We start from the raw sequence: 15,578 nt of genomic DNA on the forward strand, positions 1-15,578 counted from the left end.
CTGGAAACTGGCTGCTGTGGAAGCCTCAAAGGCTCCTGAAAAAAGTGTAGGGGCCATGGAGCTGGCTCAGCAGGTAAAGCCCCTGACACGGAGGCTAACATAGTGATTTGATCCCCAGAGCCTACATGGAAGAAAAGAACTGACTCCCGCAAGTTGTCTTCTCACTCTCCATGTGCACCACAGCACACACCTCCCCACAACAAATAAATGAATGAAATACAGGATTGAAAAGCAAACTTAAATACAGTGTTTCTGCAAACAACACTAATAAAACTTGGTGGGGCACACATAAACAACTGATTGGAAGGTGGGCTATTTGGGAAGGGGAAGGGGGTCAGCTGGAGTGGGAGGAGAAAGAGAGGGTAACGGGGGTGAATATGATCAAAATACACATAGCATGTATGTAGATGTCATAATAAAACCCATTATGATAACTTCACATCTGCTATTAAAAATACGAACAGTGGAGTTGGAGAGAGAGTACACATTGCAGCTTGGATGGTAAGGGATCCTGGCCGCCGGAAGGCAAGGAATACTAGGTGCTACAGCTCAGGCGGAAGAGCATTCAGGCAGCTGGGAGGGAGTACAGGTCACAGTGAACAGAGCCATTTGCCGCTCTAGGGAAAGGCTTCCCAGTGTAACAGCACCGCTCTGGCAGGAGAGGGCTTCCCCAGGGAAGCCGTCACAGTTTGGCTCTAGTGCCCCAGGGTATAGCAATGCCACTCCCCACTCCAGTAGGGGAAAACTGTCTCTCCGCTCTATTCTGGTGAAAGAAGGTCTTTACCCAAACCTCATCCAAGAGATTTAATGGGAGAAAGAATTCAGGAGAGTGGCTGCCTCTGCCAGGGTGGAAAAGGCAGCAACAAACAGAACAGGTGCGGGACTTCTTAGGGGTGGACTTTTCCCAGGGAGAAGAGGGGTAGGTTAGTTATCCCTACTCAGGGATTGGTTAGTTTAGCTGGTCAGTGGCCGAGATGGCCGGTTTCAGAGCCAAACTGTGTTTCTTTCACTGGTTTTTTTTTTTTTTTAGCTTTTTGGCTTTAGTTTGGCGTCCGAGGCATATTTTTTTCACTGGCTCTGATTCTAGGACCAAAGTGTTTCTTGGGCACTCGTTTCAGGGTCAGGGTGTATCACTTTGGTTCTGGGTTCGGGGCTAAAGCATTTCTTTCACTGACTCAGGTCTCAGAACCAGGGTGTGCTTCATTCACTGGCTCTGATTACAGACTTGGAACTCCAGTCTCCGTTTCCAACCCAGGACTTCGTGGAAGCCAGGCAAGCACTTCACCAACTGAGCCATAACCTCCGCCTTGGGATTTATTTTTAATCGGCTTTAGGAAGCTTTTCAGTTTCTGGCCAGTAGGTGACGCTGGAGCTCGTCCGATACCAGACACTAGGACCTGAGGTTCCTTTGCTACGTTTGCTCCCGCCTCTCTACTTCCGCTTCCGAGGGCCGTCACTTCCGGGACCTCCGCGTGCACCGTCTGGGAAGGATTCCTTCAACATGGCTCCCGCACAGCCGACTCTAGCGCTGAACCCGCAGGAAGACGAGAAGTTTCAGAAGGTTCTGACACAAGCCAAACAGCTCGCGAAAAAGGTGAGCGGCCGGGCGCTCCGGCACAGCGGAGGCGGCGGGGTTAAAGACTGCGGTTCAAGCGGGGAGACTGAGGCAGGTCGGGAGTCGATGTGAGGTTTGGCTCTTTAGGCCTTCAGGACTCACGTGGAGAGAAAGGGGTACCACGTGTAGGAGCATGGCACATCCAAATCTTAGAATATATTAAAGTTGCCACGACTCCACTTTAGCCCGCGAAGTGAGGGTTCATGGGCTCCCGCAGCCCTCGGGAGGTGTGTATGTCCTCTTCCGTTGGAGAGCTCAGGAGGCGGAATTGACGTCCAGAAACCCAGCGCCTGGGAGGAGGACGCAGGAAGAGCGAGAGGCAGAAATAGCCTGGATTACATGTTCTGATCAGGGTTTAGCGGGGGGAAAAAATAGAGACATTGCCGGGCGGTGGTGGCACACGCCTTCAATCCCAGCACCCTGGAGGCACGGGCAGGCGGATCTTTTGAGTTCGAGGCCAGCCTGGTTTACATAGTTCCAGGACAGCTTGGGATACATAGAGAAACCCCGTCTCGGGGGGGGGAAAAAAATAGAAGAAGAAAATAGACATGTCAAGCAAGCTCTAGTTGCACGCAGTAGCCCCTAACAAACGTTAATATTCCCTTTGGTTTTTAGCATGAAATGCACTGGAGAAAATGAAATATTTTTTTTCCTTTTCTTTTTTCAAGACAGGGTTTCTCTGTGGCTTTGGTGTCTGTTCTGGAACTAGCTCTTGTTGACCAGGCTGGCCTCAAACTCACAGAGATCCGCCTGCCTCCCGAGTGCTGGGATTAAAGGCGAGCGCCACCACCGTCCAGCTGTTTTTGCTTTTAATGTCACTACCGGGTCTACTGTAGCCGAGACTAGTCTGAAATTTACTGTGCAGCTGAGTATCCTTGTATCCAGTCCACTTCCTGAATGCTGGGATTACAGACCTGGGTCACTCCCCTGATAGAAAACCATAGTTAGAGTATGGTGACAGAGAAGTACAGTCTGCACTGTGAGGGTCACAACTGGAAATAACATAGTCTGGTTAGGTGTGGATAAGCTGTCGTCTGCATTCAGAGTCGAAGTCTCAGGTTCCGAGTGACAATGACAGACAGTTGCCTGCTTATCCGTTCGCTCAGTACAGCTAGCTCTCAAACACATGTCCTGAGGTGATAGAAGACTGGGGTGGGTGAGTGTGCACATGTGTGTCTGTGGTGTGTTGTCATTAGACAACCTTTAGGAGTCTGTCTCTTGAACTGTGGCTCCCTGTGTTTGAGCCGTCCTGCTGCCCCAGGAAAACCATTGGTAGCCCAACGGTTTTCCTTAAGATAAGAGAAACATCAAACACCTAGTTCTTTAATTAGTGCTGTGCTAGAGGTGTGAGTAGGTGACTGGACCAAGGGGAGTGTGAGCCAGACAGGGTGATACACCCCTGCAGTCCCAGTGCTGGGACACACGGGCAGGCAAATCTCTGCTTACCTCCAAAGCGACTTCAGAATTAATATCCCTCAAAGGGCATGGTGATGGAGGCCTTTAATCCCAACATTCAGGAGTTAGAGGCCGGCCTGCTCTACATAGTGAGTTCCATGCAGCCAACGTTCTGAAGTGAGACCCTGTTCAGAAAGGTACTCACTCTCAGACACACACACACACACACGTTTCGGTACAGTATGAGTTTGTATTTTTTAAATATTTGTTGTTTTTGTTCTCAGCAAAAGAAGGAAGAAAAAAGTCTTAATCCTGGAGTGATCTTTGTGGGCCACCTGCCAGCAATATTTTCTGAAAGTCACCTCTATGATTACTTTACGCAGTTTGGCACCATTAGCAGATTCAGATTGTCCAGAAGTAAACGGGTAAGAGTACGTGTGTGAACTCGACTGTGTGTGTGTGTGTGTTTTCAGTTGTTATCGTCTGTTGTATTCATACACACAGCACTGTTACCTACAAAGTTCACACTCAAGAACTTTTCACAAGCCAGGCATGATGGTACGTGCCTTTAGTCCCAGCACTTAGAAAGCAGGGGCCAGCACATCTCTGTTGACTGCAAAGCCGTCCTAGCTTGTGTCATGAGTTTCAAGACAGCCAGGGATACATAAGGATATCCTGACTAGAAATAAATAAGCAGAAATAACTTCACAAGTTGCAGTGGAAAATAAGCCTGGCATAGTGGTCTCTTCCTTCAGTTCCGACTCGTGAGAGGCAGAGGCAGGCAGGTCTCTGAGATTGAGGCCAGCCACAACTGTATGGTGGGGAATCCTGTCTCAAAAAGAAAAAGAAATCGGGAGGCTGGGGCGAGAGCTCAGTCTGTAACTCTCAATCTGCAGAAGCCAGGTGTGGTTATATGCACTGTAACCCCAATGCTGGGAAGGTGAGGACAGGATCCCTGAGGCTTGCTGGTGAGCCAGCTTAGCCCACGTCCAGGCCACTGAGAGACTGTTTGGGGGCTAGGGAAATGGCATAATGGGTAAGAGGACTTTTGCTGTAAGCATGGGGTGGAACACACACATCAGGTTTCATAGCAAATGTGATGGGTTATTTTATTGTCCTCGTTCCACGGAATGACAATCTGAGTCTTACATGTTACTTAACTCAACTCGGGTGTCAGCTCCAGGATCAACATAGGCATTTGAGCTCCAGACCCATACTACAGTTGAGACTAATGTGGGTAAGGGGATTGATTGATTTGTGTCAGGGGTTAGGAATTCAAAGGCCTGCATTTCAGAGACCATTATTGGCATGTTCTTTTGCCTGCGTTGTAGGAGTCCATGTCGGTTTCTCTGCACCTTGTGACACTAGAGAGTTGGTAGTGTTCACCCTTGGCCTGTGAGATAGGTTGTGCTGCCTGCATTTTCCTCTTTAGTACTAGGGCCAGAACCCAGGGCGTAAGAGGTAAGCACTAGGTTACATTCCTGTCTTATTTTTGAGACAAGGTCTTAACTGAGTTGCCCAGACTGACCTGATTAGACTCACAAGAACCAGCAGATTCTCCTGCCTCAGCGTCCTGTGTAACTAGGGTTACAGGTGTGCCGAGACTGCTGTGTTCCTAATGAAACAACATTATGCTTATGACACAGGATTACCAGTGAAACGTTTAACAGGTGAGTCCAGGGCTGTGGGAGCCCAAAGATGGACCTCTTACCACTTACTTATTCAATTGCTATTGGCTACATTGGCCAGAATACTCACATGTCTTACTGAGGGGAATTTTAAGGATACTAGAAAATCTGTTTGTTCCAAGTTGTGACTGTCTGGTTGTTTTCCTTTTGAATAGCGGTTTAAGAGCGTGTGGAGTGGAGTTGCAGTGGCAGTTGTGACTGCCGTCTCCTAGCACCCACAGGACTGTGTTAAGAGCTTGGCGATGTGTTAGATGTAACTGCTCTTTCTTGGATTTCATTTGCAGACTGGAAACAGCAGAGGGTATGGTTTTGTGGAGTTTGAGTCTGAGGATGTTGCCAAGATAGTTGCAGAAACAATGGACAACTACCTTTTTGGTGCGAGACTTCTATCGTGTAAGTACTCTGACCTAGCTGGGGGCCGTTTCTACACAGATAGGGTTCAGCAGTTACTTGTGGGGCTTGTACTCGGGAAGAAGAGCTTAATGGGTGATTGAAAAGGACTTGGTGGACTGGAGAGATGGCTCAGCGGTTAAAAGACCCCGCTCTTCCAGAGGTCTTGAGATCAATTCCCAGCAGCCACATGGTGGCTCACAACCATCTGTAGTGAGATCAGGTGCTCTCTTCTGGCTTGCAGGTGTACATGCAGGCAGAACACTGTATACATAGTAAATAAATGAATCTTTAAAAAGAAAAGGACTTGGCTGAGGACATACACAAATTGAAGACTGGCGGGTTAAAGCCTAGCATGGTGGTACATACCTTTAATCCCAGTACATGGGATATGGAGGCAGAAGCAGGCAGATTTGTCTCAAAAAAAGAAAAGGCAGGGACTAGCCATGAGCCAGGTAAAGGGGTGCAAGTATAGACTGAGGTCATCGCTGACCACATGAATGGTAAATGCCAAACCAGAGGTGACATATTTATTTGTTGGGGAATGTAAGGGAACCAGAATAGGGGGAAAATAGGCTACAGGTCAGATTCTTGATACCCATAATAAAACTCAGAGTTTATTCTGAGGTCTGGGTACAGCCTTCATGGAGTCTAAACAGGACAATACCAAAAGTAAAGAATCCTGTTTCAAAGTCAGACTACGTGAATTGGATGCAGCTATAGCTGCCAGCACGGCTCGAGGATCTGAAGGAAACAAGGCAGAATGGTGGAGCAGAAAACCATATGCTTTCCCCCTGCCCCGCACAGATGCACTCATCCAAACACACATGCATCGGCTGCATTCAGTTACAGCCACTCAGTCCTGTGTCCATCCCAAGACACCTGTAGCATCGCTGTGCAGATCTCTGTCCTTGGAAGATAGGCCTACGTTCCCGCGTCTGCTTATGTCCATAATAGAGTGTGTGCTACCCTGGGACTGGTACACAGGTCCACAGGGCTTCCTGGTAACATTGTTCTCCCAGTTCCTTCACCGTGAGAGACATCTCAGTGGCCTGATGGGAGTCCCATGCTCAGTTGACTGGGCAGGAACTTGAGAGTAGAGGGGCTGCGCTTTGTCTGCTTTGAGGGAAACATTAGAGAGGGCTCTGGACTCTACAGACCATTGTGTGTTCAGGGTGGAATGGGATGATCTGGGTCTGGGAGATAGCCTGGGTGGTAGAATGCGGCCTAGCATGCACAAGGCTCTAGATTTCCTCCCCAGGAACACACACACTGTATCTGATGGCACAAGCCTTTAATGCTGTATTCACATTAAATGTGGACAATCATTCTAGACAACACGGGTTCAGAGCCAGCTAGACTACATGAGACCCTGTGTTAAAAAGAGCAGAGTCAGCTTCACAGGTAAAGTTTATGCTGTGAAAGTATGGCAGTCCAAGTTCAATCACCCAAACCCACATAAAGGTGGAAGAGAGCCAACTTCACAGAGCTGTCCTCTGGCCTCCACATGGAAGGTGAGTGAACCCACACATATGGATTTGCATAGATAGTAATAACTGAGTTTTTTAAAGTTATTTTTCTATGATATAGTTACTTCATACCATAAGAACTGGCCCTAGGGAAAATATAAAATTAAAATCCTTTCCGTTTTTTTTGGTTTTGTTTGTTTTGTTCTTTTTATATGCAGGTAAATTTATGCCACCAGAGAAAGTCCACGAGGACCTTTTTAAAGAGTGGAATGTTCCCTTTCATCAGCCATTATTCCCGGCAGTGAATCGCTATAATCAGAAACGGGGGCATTCGCAACTGTTGAAGATGGAATATCGGTTCAGGAAGAAGGAAAAATTACTCCGCAAGAAGCTAGCTAAGAAGGGGATCGATTATAGTTTCCCTTCGTTGGTAGGTATCCTATCCTGAGGCTTTCTCGGTGGTTTCTCTATGGGGTGGGGTTTCTAACTCACTAGTTCTGGCACAAGTCTATATGATGGCACTCTATTCCAGTGCTTCTCACATGCTAAGGTTTGGGTTGTTTGGGGCGTGTGGTTCTTTTGGCTGATTGGCAGCCAGGCGACACTATGCCCAAGTGAGGCAAGTGATCTGTTGCTGAGCACTTGTACAGTTCTCTGTGTTAAGGTTTTTACTGAAACTTTGAAACACGGCACTGTGGGTTCTTGTTAGTGTTTATGGTACCGAGGATGGAATCCAGAGCACTGAGTGTACACCACCCATTCCTCCACCCAAACCCTGTGTCCCCTTTATGGAGAAAACTCTCTGAGTTGCATGGACTGGTTTGAAAGCAGTCTAGCTTAGGGAAGCCTTTGTCATAGTTCTTCCTGCGTTTGCGCCAGGGTAAATAGATGGGCTTCCAGCCCTACACAGGCACCTTCTACTGTTGATGTTGCTAAGACTGGGTCTTTCGTTCCAAGCGGGCTCAAATGTGTTAGACAGCCAAGGAGTCTTCTGCCTCTGTGTCCTGAGTGCTGGGATCTAGAGTTATGCAATCATGAAGTATAACCCGGGGCTTGTGCTGCTCTATATGAGCTACGTCACCAGACCCCTGCCATTTTTGTTCCCCCAATATAATTTTCCACCTGTGTCACAACTGAATACCAGCTACCTCAGAGGCCAAAAGAAGACATTGGATCCCCTAAAACTAGTTTACAGATAGTTGTGAACCATCATATGGGTGCTGGGCATTGAACCTGGGTCCTCTGAAAGAGCAGCCAGTGCTCTTAATTGTTGAAGCATCTCTCCAGTCACCAGCATTTTAAGCCAGGGTCTTACTACACGATCTAGGCTCCCCACAAATTGGCGATCCTTCTGCCTCAGCCTTTCAAGTGTTGTGATTGTAAACATGGGATACTCAACCTGGGTTATAGCAAAGCCTTTGCCCCTGGTTACATTTGAACCACTTGGCAGCTGGACATTGGTGCTTAAAATAGTCATTCAGCTACAGCATATTCATATAGATGATAAATATGCAAATTGTTTCTTTGCAGGTCTTACCTAATCCAAAGAAAGGGGCTTCACAGGGCACTCAGGAGTCCAAGGGTAACCAGGTGAGATCAGCTCGATAATGGCCGCCAGTTACTATAGAAATACTTTCAAGAATGTTGGCAAGATGACGTGGGATGAAGGCTCTTAAAAGTTGTTCTCTGACCTCTATACATATACGTGCACACAGAGAGTAATTTAAAAAAATTTAAGGCTCATTACCTGAAAAAAGAAAGTTAATTTCTGCTACTTTATTTATTTATTTATTTTGTTAAATTTCAGTTGGGCTTTGGTGGTGCACACCTTTAATCCCAGCATTTGGGAGGCAGAGACAGGCGGATCTCTGAATTTGAGGCTAACCTGATCTACAATAGCTAGTTCCAGGACAGGCTCCAAAGCTGCAGGGAAACCCTGTCTCAAAAGTAAACAAAAAACAGTTGAGGGGGTTGTTAGGATTTTTTTGAGACCTAGTGATTTTAATGTAGCCCAAGTGAGCCCCCAACTTACTGTGTTGTGAAGATGAATGTCTCATCCTCCTGCCTGCCACATCCCTAGTGCTGGGACTCTAGGTTTCTGCCACTGTTGCTGTTCCCTTGCATTATGGATTGTTTTGTTTTTTTGAGACAAGGTTTCTCAGTAGCTCTGGAGCTTGCTCTGTAGACCAGGCTGGCCTCAAACTCACAGGTCATCCCACAGCGACTAGGAGATAAAAACGGGCTGAAAATAGATCCCATGGTACAACTTAAGAGTTAGGATAGTGGTGGTGGGTGGTTATTCCTGATAAAGCCAGGAAGGCAGTGATGGTGGGTGGTTGTTCTAAATGCCTGCTCTCAGCCCTGGACTATAATAATACTTGTTGATTTCAGGATCCCACACCAGTTTGTACACCAACATTTTTGGAGAGACGAAAATCACAAGTGACCGAAATAGATGACAATAAAGATGATGAAATCATTTTCAAACAGCCCGTGCCCACAGTGAAAGAAGAGGCACAAGACTCATTAAAGACTCCAACACCTGCACGCTCTGGGACAAAAAGACCAAGAAAAAGGAAGAGCAACCAGTGACCCTGAAAGCATGCTGTGTTGTGTCTTCCAGGCAGATGTGATTTTGTTATAAAGGCCTACATATGTTACTGGTGCAGCAACATGCGAGCCACTGATGAGATTATTGGAGGAAAAACACATTTGTTCATGCCAGTGAGACACGCCATCAGGAAGTTGGCTGTTGCGCCCTCTCCTGGCCTGAGTTTTATTCAGGCTTCACAGCTGCCTTAGTTTACTCTGCCTGTATCGCATTACAGACTTAAATACCACCAGTGCTGTTTGACTGTCTGTGTGGTGGCTGTGCACATAAAACCCCAAAGAATATGGCAGGCTTCAACCTTAGACCCCAGAAACTGGAAGTTAAATACACATACGGAGAACGAGAAGGCAGTTCACGTGTGAATAACATTTGCACAAGTGCTGTAAGAATCTGGAATAACTTGTTTTCATACATAATTACAGTGACCTAGTGTAGGTTTGACAGATCAGTTTCAGCAGGTATAGTCAAGATTCAAACAGTGACCAAACTTTTCTACCATTTATCCATGTACAAGAGAACCGAAAAACTTTGTGTGTTGGGGGGGGGTCCACCATCTGTTTGTTTCTTGCTTTTGTATTGCTCATGCAGGTTTGTTAATATACCTATCAATCACCATTGAGCGTTCTCATCCATGTGTGGGGTGTGAGCATACATACTTGAGTGTGAGAGTACGCAGGCCTGAAGGGGAGATCCAGTCTCCTGTCACTGCCCTTACTCTTTTGAGATAGACTGTTTCTGCTTTGGTTTTTGAGACAAGAGTTTCTCTGTGTAGCCCTGGCTGTGCTGGAACTCATTCTGTAAACCAACCTGGCTTCAAACTCTGCCCCAAGGTCTTCCTGCCTGTTCCTCCCAACTGCGGAGATTAAATGCATGTGTCACCATCACCCAGCTTGAAATAGGACTCCTGATGAACCTGACTTAATGGACAGGCCATAACACAGCACCTGGATGGCCTGGCAGTGAGTTCAGGACCTAGGTGAATGCATTGTGAGTGTGAGAGCCTCTTCTATTCACCAGTAGACACTTGGCTAGTTTCCTGATGTTTGAGCTAATGAATGGAATTTAGAATGTAGGCAGAATGTTGTCTTTTGTATGTGGTGTGAGCTGAACTCTCTTGAGTCACCTTATGTGTATGTCTGGTGTTAGAGGAGGAAGGAGCTCGTATCGGTATGGAAGTCAGAGCAATCCTTTTGTCTCTTGCTGCATCACCAAGCATGGTTCTTGAGGTTCAAACTGAAGTGCTCACATTTGTATGACAAGTACTGTACTCTGGCCCTCCCAGACTCATTACAACCCTCCTGAATCCATCTCTAGGTATGTGCCACCTTACCTGGCATCTCCCCCGCCACACACTGAGCTGAATCCTCAACCCTATGGAGTGGTTTTCAGGTGATGTGTTAGGGTTGCTATGAAGAGACACCATGATGACAGCAACTCTTGATAAAAGGAAATTTTTAATTGGGATGGCTTACAGTTTCAGGGGTTTAATCCATTATGGTAGACGTGGTGCTGGAGAGGTAGCTGAGTTCTGTACCTTTTGCAGGCAGCAGGAAGTGAGCTAAGACACTTGGTATCTAGAGCAAGTATGCCTCCTCAAAGCTCACCTCGCGGCGACACTCCCTTTGGGGGCCACTTTCTTTAAAACCACCGGAAATGACTAACATTTGGCTCAAAGTAACATTGGTGTCCTTTGTGTGTTTGTGATGTCCTCTGGCCTCAGTACCTGGACATCTACGTTTATTAAGATTATGTGTGCTAGCCACTGGGGCACACACCTTTAATCCCAGCCCTTGGGAGGCAGAGGCAGGTGGATCTCTTTGAGTTTGAGGCCAGGCTGGTCTACAAGGGCTAGTTCCTGGACAGGCTCCAAAGCTACAGAAAAACCCTGTCTTGAAAAACAAAAAAAGATCAGTTTAGGGAGTGGCATCTGTATTTGGCCATGACCAGAAACAAAGTCTCATTACACATGGGCATCAACAGGCCCGTGTTACCAGTGATTTGGGTAGTAGGAAACAACGTCTACAAAAACTGGAATATGGGTGTTTATAGTAATCTAAGGAAAAACAAAACGAAGCTGCAGAGATGGCTCAGCCTAACAGCACTTGTCCTTCAGAGGAACTAGGTTTGATTCCCAGCGCCCACACTGCAGCTAACAGTTGTCAGCAACTGCCTTCTGGCCTCTAAGGGCACCAAGCAACAAATTGTGCAGGCAGAGTGTCCATTGTCCACAGATACAGCACAGTGCTGACGGGGCTCACAATGTCCATTTGTCATCAACGCTCAGGTGTGACATACGATTCATTTGATGTCACCAAAGTCGATACTGTGTCTTCAGCATTGTGGTACCGCAGGGCTCTGTTGTGATATGGCTGTCCCATAGACACTAGAATGTCACTAACGATAGTATGGTACACCACATGTGCCGCTGTGGCTCCACCAAGCGCATTGTCACAGAACTGGGTTGTTAATGCTCCATTGTGTCATCAGTGTTGAGTTGTGACATCACAGTGGATCGTTTACCACCACACAATTGTGTCCTTGTAAAGCACTATTTGTCATAGCACACCCCCACTGGAACATTTAGTTCGCTGTGTTACAACCCTCAGATACAATGGCAAAATGATTCGTTGTGTCCTAAGTGCTGGGCATGGCGCTGTGTATCTGTAATGCTCAGGAAGCTAAGGGAGAAAGTTCAGGGGGCAACCTGGGTTGCATAGTACAATTGTTTAAGAACAAGGGAAATCATCTGGAGATTAGCTTTGTAGTGTGCTTGTTTGGCGAGCTTGAATCCCTAAGGTTAATTCCCAGTATGGAAAATTGGTTATGGTGGTATACAGTGGAGGCAGGAGTATTTGAAGTTCAAGATTATCCTAGCTATATAGTGAGATAAGCCTGGCATGAAAGAAACCTTATCCCCAAAAGGGGAGGGTGAGGCTAGTAGGAAAGGCTTTGAACCCTTGAGTTCCCATTTAAGCACTCATAAGTGATTGTTTGGGCGGTGGTGGTGCACACCTTTAGTCCCAGCACTTAGGATGCAGAGGTGCTCAGATCTCTGGTCTAGAGAGTGAGTTCCAGAGAGTTACACAGAGAAACCCTGACTTGGGAGGGGGGAAGCATGTGATTGTAATTTACAGTGTTTTCCACCATTTCATGTTTCTTTGTGTCAGACACTGTTGCAAGCACTGTACGTATCTTAACTGCTTGTTTTTCCTTTCTGCATTGGCGGAGGGGGGTGGTGTCCTTCCTAAGTCATGACTCCCTTGTTCCTGCTGTGCTCTGTACTCCAGCCTAGCTGGCCCACAGACTACAGGTGATTCTCCTCTCTGCCCATTTCACTGTCTGAGTGCTGGGATTACAGGTGCACGCCCCTGCACACGGTGTTCTGTGTGGTTTCTGGGCTGAACTCAGCTCTTGAGACTTGTAACATAAGCACTTCTCCCCGCTGAGCTATTTTTCCAGCCTAAATCTTTTGTTTGTTTTGCTTTATTTTTTATTTTTTTGAGACAGGGTTTCTTTGTGTAGTCCTGGCTGTCCTGGAACTCACTCTGTAGACCAGACTGGCTTTGAACTCACAGAGATCTGCCTGCCTGCCTCTTGAGTGCTGGGATCAAAGACGTGCACCACTGGGTCTAAATCTCTTTGAAGACAAGATTTCTTCCTGAACTTGGAGCTCACCATTTTAGCTAACCTGGCTGCCAGTGGCCCCCAAGGAATACCCATCTTGGCTCTTTGGCGCTGGGGTTTCAAGCATGTACTCTTAGCTTTCCACGTGGGCGCCCCAGTCCTTACTCAAGCTTGCGAAGCAAACACTTCCTACTGAACCATCTTCCCAGGTCCTAACTGGCTTAATGAAGCAGCTGTTGTTACTATTCCCGTCCCAAAGAGGAGGGAGCTGAGGACTGAATGGTTCCCCGGCTAAACCAGGTCAAGCCCATGTCTCAGCGGGGCAAGCGGGACTCCTGTATTAGTTTTAGCAATGTAAAGGGAAGTCACAAAACCTTGTGGATGAGACCTGATGACTGGAGATGGGGTGGAAATGGGTGGTGGGGCAGTTATTCCGAGGAGGCCAAGACTTTTTTTTTTTTTTTTTTTTTTTGGTTTTTCGAGACAGGGTTTCTCTGCGGCTTTGGAGCCTGTCCTGGAACTAGCTCTGTAGACCAGGCTGGTCTCGAACTCACAGAGATCCGCCTGCCTCTGCCTCCCGAGTGCTGGGATTAAAGGCGTGCGCCACCAACGCCCGGCTAGGCCAAGACTTCTTATTTAGATTCTGTGCTGGCTAGTTTTATGTCTACTTGACACAAACCATTTGAGAGGAGAAAACCTCCATAAGATAGGCTGTGAGTAGGCAAGCCTGTCAGGCATTCTTAGTGATTGATGGGGGAGTGCCCAGCCCATTGTGGGTGGTGCCATCCCTAGCCTGGCAGCCCTGGGTAAGAAAGCAGGCTGAGCAAACCAGTAAGCAACACCCTTCCATGACCTCTACATCAGCACCTGCCTCCAGGTTCCGGCCTTGAGTTCCTGACCCAACATCCTGCAAAGAATTGGGATTTGGAAATGTAAGCAAAATAAAGCTTTTCCTCCCTAAGTTGCTGTGGTCTTGTTCCATCACAGCACTAGAAACCCTAACAGGACAGGCTCTCCAGATAACAGCAGCATACCACTAGGTGGCAGTCGAGCCTAAATACTAATTCTAAAAAAACTAGATCTGCCCTTTACAGATTGCCAGAAGTACAAGATTATTAAGGGATTTATACTGTTGTTAACTTAATAAAACAACAGCAGAGTCTCCTTTATCCCCTATTAGCCTCAAACTTGCTGTGTAGCTAAGGACCTCCCAGCTTCCACCTTGCGAGTGCTGGGATTGCAGATGTGCACCGTGGTTTTGCAGTATTGGGGATAGAGCCCGTGTGCATGCCGGGCAAGCATTCCCCCAACAGAGCTAGATTCCCAGGCCCCAGCCTCCACTTAGAACTAAAAGTCCATGCGGGGAACTTGGCTTTGCTACCAAAGTCACTCTAAAGACAGCCTTGTTTTGTTTTGTTTCTTTAGGTGTGTGTGTGTGTGTGTGTGTGTGTGTGTGTGTGTGTGTGTGTATGCAGGTGCCTGCAGAGGCCAGAAGAAGGTATTGGCTGGAATCACAGACACATGCTAGCCACCAACATTAATCTCAGATCCAAATTTGGATTCTTTGGAAAAGCAACAGGTACTCTTAAGCGCTGAGCCGTATCTCCCGCTCCTAAACAGTCTTTCTTTCACAATGCATTTTCAGCTCAATTGTATCTATTTGTGTGCCTAAACACTCTACCCAGAATTGTGTCACTTTTCTGCTTCACCCAGTAACCTCAGCATTTGGGATTTTTCCTTTTTTCTTTCTGAGGCTGTTTTTGAACTCTCAATCCTCCTGCCTCAACCTCTGCAGTGCTACGATTACAGGCCTGTGATCACCCAGCTAGAATTATAGCTCCATGTTGCATTTGTAGCCTTGTCCCTGTCAAAAACAATATTTTAAATTTCATTTGAAAAGTTAGAGTTTACTTTAGGCCAGGAATTACTGTCCTGTCCCCATCTGCACCCCCCACCCCGGCCCCAAAGGCTCTCACATGTCCTGGAACTTGCAATATAGATCCAGTTGGCCTCAAACTCAGAGACCCTCCCCCCACCCTGCCTCTGCTTCCCAAGTGTTGGGATTAAAGGCGTGCAACACTACACCCATCTTGAGTGTTCCATTGCTTTAAGTAAAGAATACTTAAGGCTAGGAATGTAGCTTAGCTACGTGTGCTTACCTACCACGCCCCAAAACCTAGATGCTATCCCAAGCTCTACAGAAACTATGTGTGATTGTATATGCCTATAATCCCAGCACTTGGGAGACAGAAGCAGGAGAATCAGAAGTCCAAGGTTAGCTACATAGTAAACTTGAGGCCAGCTTGAGGTGCCTGAGACCCTGCCTCCTGGGGCTTCGTGGAGGGGTGCGGTTGTCAGGAGGTAAAGGCAGGGGATCTCTGTGAGTTTGCAGCTAGCCTGATCAATGAAGCCAGCTTGGTCTATCTACATGGAGAATTTCAGGCCAGCCAAGGCTCCATAGTGAGACCCTTCTTGCAGAGGTCCTGGGTTCAATCCCAGATACCCACCTGGTGGACCATAGCCACCTGTCTTTCCAGTTTCAGGGGCCTCTCACCCTGTTCCGGTGTCCACTGGTACCAGCAAATTTCTCTCGTTTTACAGTTACGCTGCTCAGCAGGTGTCTGGATGCCTGCACTGCGTCTGCTGTGCTAACGGAAAAGCAGGACTCGGTGCCATCCGAGATTTTACTTCTCTGGCCAGATGGCGCCAATTTTAGAATCTCTCTAGTTATAAATAAAGCTTTCAGCTCTCTGGTGCCCAGAAAAAGAGACTCAAGACATTTGATA

General features: G+C 47.2%; 1 protein-coding gene across 1 annotated transcript; it reads left to right on the forward strand.

The window, feature by feature from the left end:
• The first annotated feature begins 1,455 nt into the window (after positions 1-1,455).
• Nifk (nucleolar protein interacting with the FHA domain of MKI67) lies at positions 1,456-9,785 on the forward strand. Its single transcript, XM_075987659.1, has 6 exons — positions 1,456-1,594; positions 3,295-3,435; positions 4,983-5,091; positions 6,776-6,987; positions 8,088-8,147; positions 8,949-9,785. Exons 1-6 carry the CDS (start codon positions 1,502-1,504, stop codon positions 9,147-9,149), a joined length of 816 nt encoding a protein of 271 aa, XP_075843774.1. The 5' UTR covers positions 1,456-1,501; the 3' UTR covers positions 9,150-9,785.
• The last annotated feature ends 5,793 nt before the right edge of the window (positions 9,786-15,578 follow it).

This window comes from Microtus pennsylvanicus, chromosome 10 (genome assembly GCF_037038515.1).
Source record: "Microtus pennsylvanicus isolate mMicPen1 chromosome 10, mMicPen1.hap1, whole genome shotgun sequence".
Lineage (NCBI taxonomy): Eukaryota > Metazoa > Chordata > Mammalia > Rodentia > Cricetidae > Microtus > Microtus pennsylvanicus.

Bases quoted from the DNA above. Each gene is read 5' to 3' on its own strand.
- Nifk (XM_075987659.1), top strand. From the start codon at position 1,502: ATGGCTCCCGCACAGCCGACTCTAGCGCTGAACCCGCAGGAAGACGAG. The intron at 5,092-6,775 runs GTAAGTACTCTG...TTTTATATGCAG, and splicing joins TGGTGCGAGACTTCTATCGT to GTAAATTTATGCCACCAGAG. The intron at 8,148-8,948 runs GTGAGATCAGCT...TGTTGATTTCAG, and splicing joins AGGAGTCCAAGGGTAACCAG to GATCCCACACCAGTTTGTAC.